Below are 7,288 nucleotides of genomic sequence, written 5' to 3' on the forward strand. Positions count from 1 at the left end.
ACTTCATCTAAAATGATATATAATTTTCTTTTAAATTTTGTTGGTTCTTATACACATTAACCAAACTTTGAATTTGTGATAGTTGACTGATGATATGAATGCTGTGTAAGATAGGTGCACTAGATTCTAAAGGAATCATGTCTGAATAGAAAATGCTGTATACACCTGTAATATATTTTTGTCTTTTTCATGCAAAATTGTGTGAATCCATTGAGGTAAAACACTCATTGGGTCAAATGTAATGATACTATTCTACTCAATAATTTCTAGGATCATGCTGCGTGGAAAAATACTTTTAATATATACATCATGGTCTGTAATTATTAATTATTTCATGGTTGACACTCAAGGGGGCATCCTATTTTATTTTTTCTGTTCTTGTGATTGTACATTACAGTTGTATTTCCCATAATGACTACTGTGCCTTCTGGAACAACGTTTCTGGAAGGATTACTTTTATACAAATAACACAGTAGGTGGTGCGTCGTTACAATGAGGACAACAGGAGATGCTGTGTAATGCTGCTCAGCTCTTTATTGTCATTTTCTATAATGCGTGGGTAAAGGTTGTTTCTCAAGCCTTTAAAGATTATTTCTCCCAAAATTCCATAGTGTTTTGATTTATGCTATTCTAACTGCCAAAAGGAATTTGTTATTTGCCACCACCTTCAAAAATATCAGTGGAATTTTGGGTATTCGCAGTAGTGTTGGAGATTTTGGCATCTGTTTTTGTATTTGCTTGTTCTGTGGAATGAAGTTGAGTAGGAGGATGGCTTAGAGGTCTAGGGTCTGGAGCAGTTAGCTGACACTGATATTGATATTCTGTGGACCCTTGTACAACCAATGGTGGTCCAGTGATAAAACCGGGAAGATTAACAAGAACACGAGGTGGTTGAAGATTTAGGGTATAGTGATTGTTACTCTCATTTGCACACCATTGGGATCAGGCTGAAGACCAAGATAATGACGAAGAGTTGAAGGAGTTTGTCGTCTTCTAAGATTATGTTGTCTTCTCGGGCCTCTGTCACCCTCCCCTGACTGTGTGACAAAGAAAATAAAGAAATTTCAATTAGATACTTCACAGAGAATTGTAGCATATACACATTTTGGGCAAGGTATAATTTTAGATGACTTCTAAAAGTCCTCATCTCCAAATATACGTGCCAACCTGAGTTTTCAGCCATGTCTTTTTAAAAAATTCTGTATCACTTGAAACAGAAGAAGTTAGAGATTTCAAGTTACAGGAAGTGTTTCGACATACAATAAAGGTTCCACATGCAGATGGCATTTGGTTATCTGAGATCAGATAGTTTCAGGCTCATGACTGCCAAAAAGCAGCCATGCTGATCACGGGTCCATTGTAATTCTAGGTCTTTACCTGACCTGGATACACTCACTGTCCCCACAGTCTATGAAGTGAAGGAGAGTACATGGTATTTGCTTTCTGATTACAGTGCTTCCTACATTTTCTAATTCCACCCGTGTTTCTTAAATTTTCATATTATATTTGTTTTAAAATCAAAAATAAAACTTGTAAGGGAAACTGGTTGGGATTCAGTAGAACTGAAAAAGAATGATACTGAGTAAACTAGTCCAGTGTGCGTAAGGTGATCATGGACCTGGGTTGGGGCAGACTAGTTTGAGATCAAGTAAAATCCACCCACTTAGAATATAAAAATCTAGGGGGACGTTGGCCCAGAAACCAGGAAAGGGAATAACATTCGAAATGTAAATAAGAAATATTCAAGTTAATAAAAAAAATGATGGAAAAAAGGAAAAAAAGAAAAGAAAAGAAAAGGAACACATATTTGCCACTTATTTTATATTATTCTCTGTTTACACAATGGGGGCAATAAAATATGATTGATGCCTTGTAAAACAAAAGATTAAAAATATATAAATATATATTAAGAATATATTTTAAGTGTATACATATAAATATGTAGGATGATGTCACCGGTGAGGCAGGTATAGGATAGAAGGGGGCCTGTCATTGGAGGAGAAGGAAGGATGGGCGGGAGAGAAGTTTGAAGGAAGAGGAGGAGACAAGGGGAGAGAGGAGGAGACAGGGCGGAGGAGAGGGGCTGAGAAGCCGTGGCAGGAGAAGATGGCAGGTGATGTTAAGATTCTGCTCTGTGTATTTACAGGTTGTTATCAATGTTCTCAAGGGATGGGTAGTACCAGGCATTGTATGTTTAAGTGGGCAATTATGTCTTACCAATTGGATCTAAGATTATTGTGTTGTGTGTTCCTTTATGTGAGGGTTTGAGTGTAGGAAAGTGTGTATCGGCAGGAGACAATGGGCCACCGCAGAGTTGGGGTGTGATTCCGCAGTGAGGACCTAGCAGGGTAAAAGACAACAATACTTTTTTATTTTTATATTATTACAACAACATAAATATATTTGTTATATACTTATTTATGTATTCATGATATGTTTTATATATTATATGTAAAGAAATATGTATTATGTATATATTTAATATGTTATATAGGGATATTACATAAATCTATGTATGTAATGCTTTCCTAAACATTTCTGTATCATCCTTGACAATGACTATTACTATGTGTATAAAGAAATGCAGGAATTAAAGATTTCAAATATGAAAAAAAGAGAATATAAAAATCTACACTAACACAGAAGCTTGTTACTTCATGTCAGTACAATTTTAATAAGCAAAATTGGGGCCACTCAAGGGGGCATCTTATTTTACTTTTGTCTGTTCACGTGACTGTACATTACAGCATTGTGCTGTGATACAGGATGGATCTTCTGAAGTATGGGATGAAACTACCCTTGGGATGAGGATGGAGCTGCCTTTCAGGCTCCTCTCCTGCCTGTTGAGTCACCTGAGAGGAGGACATGTCTATGCCCAGGGTAGACTTTGCTATGACAACAGGCTTCTTACAGTTCCAATTTATGGTAATTTATTTTGCAGCAAGTAAAACCTGTTACTTTTTTTTTTTTTTAAGTAAAAGTCTTCAGAGACACTCAGAGAATGTGTTTCCCCTTTTGTTGTGAGCATACAGGTTCTCAGTGAAAGCTTAGATGTCGTTGAATGGAATGAAAATATGAACAAACTCTTAAGTTGGCTCTTCGTAAATGTGGTCACAGAAATCAATCCCTAATGGAAGTAGATGTCAGAAATACTGGGAAATGTCTCTGTCACTTAAGAAGTTACAATTGTTCTGAGTTTTAAATCCACTTTCAAAACCTGTTTCAGAGTTTGTACTTTTAGAAATAAGTTTATTCCAGCATTAGGGAGGTCCAAACAGTCTCATGTGCCTATGTGGACTGCGTGGTTACAATACAAGATGTGTCAAATATTGGCCAGAGTGAGGGAGATTATTTGTCCCTGTAATGCAATTGGTGTGGTTGTATCCTCTATCACCTGCATTCCTATATAAAACTCTGTTTTTTGTGCTTTAGAAAATGACATGCATATGTGTGTCCATATCCTAGAGTCATATGATTTGTTGTATGATATTGAGATTCATACCTTATTCCTATTCAGTGCTCATTTGCTGTGGGTTATTTAATGTTGCGTAGATGTCTAGGCAGTGCTTGTCTTGGTCCAGCACTTGTAGAGCACTCAGTGTCTCAGTTGTTATGCTAACACCCAGTTTAGTGATTTTTCCTCAGGTTCAATATTAAAAATAATCACAGCTGAAAAGCAATGAAGGAAATAAATGCACTAGAAGTTGGAGTGTTTGTAAAGTTGAAAGGTTAAGTACTGGTGCAGTGTCAGGGAAGTCTTTGAAATGAGGTGGGAAGACTCTAGAACAAAAAGGGCCATGCCAAGTAGAGGGACAGTATGTTCTCTTGTTCCTGTGCTGCTGATCCTAAGTCCAGCTTGTCTCTAGATCACATTTTGGAGAGATTCCCCATTCATTCACTCATTTCCTGTGTTCTTTCCCTAATTTGTCATCTGACACATTGCCTTCTGCAAATCTAAAGTTTAACCTAACCCGAAAAACTTGTCAGTTAAAGGTAAATATTGTGAGCAGTGGTAGAAGATCCCAAAGACAGTTTATGGCCAGATTTTGGCCTTAGGCACTGCCTTGCATTCCTCTCTAGTTTAAGTCACCATTCTCCAGTATTTTAGTGATTTGTAACATTCCAAGTTGACACCAACTTTCTTTCTTTTTTTTTTTAATGCAAAATAAAGTGTTTATTTTCCAGTGCATCTACCCTCAATTAGTGCTTCAAGGCACGTGACTAAAAGGCAATCCCAAATATATATTACAAGCAGTTTTAGTACTTTTTAGGGGTACAGGTTACATCAGCAAGTTTACAGTTCAAACCTTTAAATCTATTGTTTAGGAAGCAAGGGCAGATCATGTCAGGCATTTGAACTCCGGGACTTCCCAGAGGGTCAGGTGACTATCAGCCAGGACATTCCAAGACTTGTGCTGGTGAGTGGAACTTTGCCTAGCTTAGCCTTGACCTGAGGCATATGGAACTTGGTCTAGCCTTGACTCAAGATGGGTGGGTATAAGACTGGTGAAATCTCCTAAGGTCCTTCCCAACCTCACCCACCTCCCTACCCTGAATTTCCCTACTTTGGGGCATCCAGCCTTCACAGAACCAAGGGCCTCCCCTCCCATTGATGTCAGTCAAGGCCATCCTCTGGTACATATGCAGCTGGAGTCATAGGTTCCTTCCATGTTTACTCTTTGGTTGGTTGTTTTGTGGAATGTGGGAAAGAAGCAGACAAAAGGTGTCTTAGAAAACATCAGGTGACTGGGACTTCCCACCAGGAAGCTTCACAGGAATTTGCTGAGTAAACAGCCTATTCAAAAAGTGACACCAACTTTCTTTCTCTCAGCTTTCTACCTCATCCTGAGCCCCCCATATTTACCTGCAGATGGCTCCCCTCTCACTTCACCAAGGGGTTGTAGCAGGTAGGAATAAACTTTGCTGTCTAGGTCAGAAGCTTGTAAAGTCACTTATGAGTTAAGAGACTGACTTCTCCCTTGTTTCCTTGGGGACTTAACTTTTGTTTTTTTATTTTACTCTGCAACTGTAACATTAAACTAGCACACTTCCTTTAGAAAATGACCACACGTATGTCCAGTCACCAAACACCATCCCAGAACTTTGCACCTGCTCCTCAGTTCTGTTTTGCCTGTTCTCAGGCTCTCTCAGCTTTTCTGATTTTTATTTTTATTATTATGATGACATTTTAAAGTCCTAAACTGAACCTGTTTTTCCTCACTCTTAACTAAAGTGCAGAGAGAATAAAGACATTCCTGAGAAAATGAATATCAATTAACATTACTTGTTTGTCATTTCATCAGTAATTTGCAGCTCATATATATTAGGAAATGCAGATAAATAAAGTTAAAATATCTGATATAAATTTAATAAGAGAATATGAAGGTTTGTGATAGGGACAATTGATGCTCACCTGGAAGCATCCTATAAGGATCCACAGGCCAAAGATCAAATACAGTGGCTTCATCTTTGGTAGCCCCTGACAGGTAACATAATGGGTGGTTAGCATTACTTTTTAAAATAAAATGGCATTTTGGAACATGTCCTAACACATGGTATATAAGTACTGCAGTTTATCTTAATATAATTTTTGATTCTTATCTTATACTGAGTATTAGTGGCATTATATAGTCAGCTCATAATATTTGATTCTGAAATGACAGGGCTAGTTCCCATTTTTGAGTTTTGAACTGATGGAGGGGAAAATGTCACACCTTTTAGAGTCTGAGCAATAAGAGGATTTAAAAAGCAGAGGTTTTTTGACTTAACATTAATCATTTTCATTTATCATTTAGAGATGTATAGTTTTTATTTGTTCATTTCTATTTATTTTCTGTGAAAGCATGACTTATAACATAGATTCATTTTAACAGTACACTGGGCCATTTTTATGTACAACAAATGTTCTCATTTCTGCTTTCTAGTTTGCATCTGTTTTCCATCAGAACCAAACAATAATTTAAGTTCATTTCCTTCCCAGTTGTCTCAAGGGTTGTGGTAAAATTCTGTAGCAAGATGGCCTGACTTCTTCCTACATAGCACTGTACACAGTGATCAGTAAACTTCTTTTTAACCCTGTTGATGTTTTAAATGTGGGAGCTGAAAAAAAGCAAACCTGGAAAAAATATTAGGAACAGTGTCTCACTAGGCATTATGAGCAAATGTCCCATTTCAGGTTTCCTAATCTATGTTTTATATGAAGTTTAAGACTAAAACTATCCTTGACAATAAAAGAATTTCCTGGGGAATCACTATCCCTGAACTCAAGAGGTATTACAGAGCAATAATGATAAAAACTGTATGGTATTGGTACAAAGAGAGGCAAAAAGACCAGTGGAATAGAAATGAAGACATAGAAATGAACCCACACACCTATGGTCACTTGATTTTTGACAATGGAGCCAAAATCAACCAATGGAAAACAGAGCATTTTCAGCAAATGGTGCTGGTTCAACTAGAGGTCAGCATGTAGAAGAATGCAGATCGATCCATTCTTATCACCCTGTAAAAAGCTTAAGTCCAAGTGGATCAAGGACCTCCACATCAAACCAGATACACTCAAACTAATAGAAGAAAAAGTGGGAAAGAATCTTGAACACATGGGCACTGGAAAAAATTTCCAGAAGAAAACACCAATGGCTTATGCTGTAAGATCAAGAATCATGGGATCTCATAAAACTGCAAAGCTTCTCTAGGGCAAAGGACACTGTTGTTAGGACAAAACAGCAACCAACAGATTGGGAAAAGATCTTTACCAATCCTACAATTGATAGAGGGCTTATATCCATAATATACAAAGAATTCATGAAGTTAGACCGCAGGGAGACAAATAACCCTATTAAAAAATGGGGTTCAGAGCTAAACAAAGAATTCAAAGCTGAGGAATGCCGAATGGCTGAGAAGCACCTAAAGAAATGTTCAACATCTTTAGTCATAAGGGAAATGCAAATCAAAACAACTCTGAGATTCCCCCTCAAACCAGTGAGAATGGCTAAGACCAAAAACTCAGGTGACAGCAGATGCTGGTGAGGATGTGGAGAAAGAGGAACACTCCTCCATTGTTGGTGGGATTACAGACTGGTACAACCATTCTGGAAATCAGTGTGGAGGTTCCTCAGAAAATAGGTCACCTGAAGGCCCAGCTAAACCTCTCTTGGGCATGTACCCAAAAGAAGCCCCAACATATAACAAAGACACATACTCCACTATGTTCATAGCAGCCTTATTTATAATAGCCAGAAGCTGGAAAGAACCCAGATACCCTTCAACAGAGGGATGGATACAGAAA

The 7,288-nt window shown here is 37.7% G+C and overlaps 1 protein-coding gene across 1 annotated transcript; it reads right to left on the minus strand.

The window, feature by feature from the left end:
• Positions 1–651: 651 nt before the first annotated feature.
• Positions 652–5,467, minus strand: LOC116912883 (SMR1 protein-like). Its single transcript, XM_032917121.1, is given in 3 exon segments — positions 652–902; positions 905–1,037; positions 5,414–5,467. Coding segments are annotated over 3 exon segments (438 nt in total).
• Positions 5,468–7,288: the final 1,821 nt, after the last annotated feature.

This window comes from Rattus rattus, chromosome 11, assembly GCF_011064425.1.
Source record: "Rattus rattus isolate New Zealand chromosome 11, Rrattus_CSIRO_v1, whole genome shotgun sequence".
In the NCBI taxonomy this organism is placed as follows: Eukaryota; Metazoa; Chordata; class Mammalia; order Rodentia; family Muridae; genus Rattus; species Rattus rattus.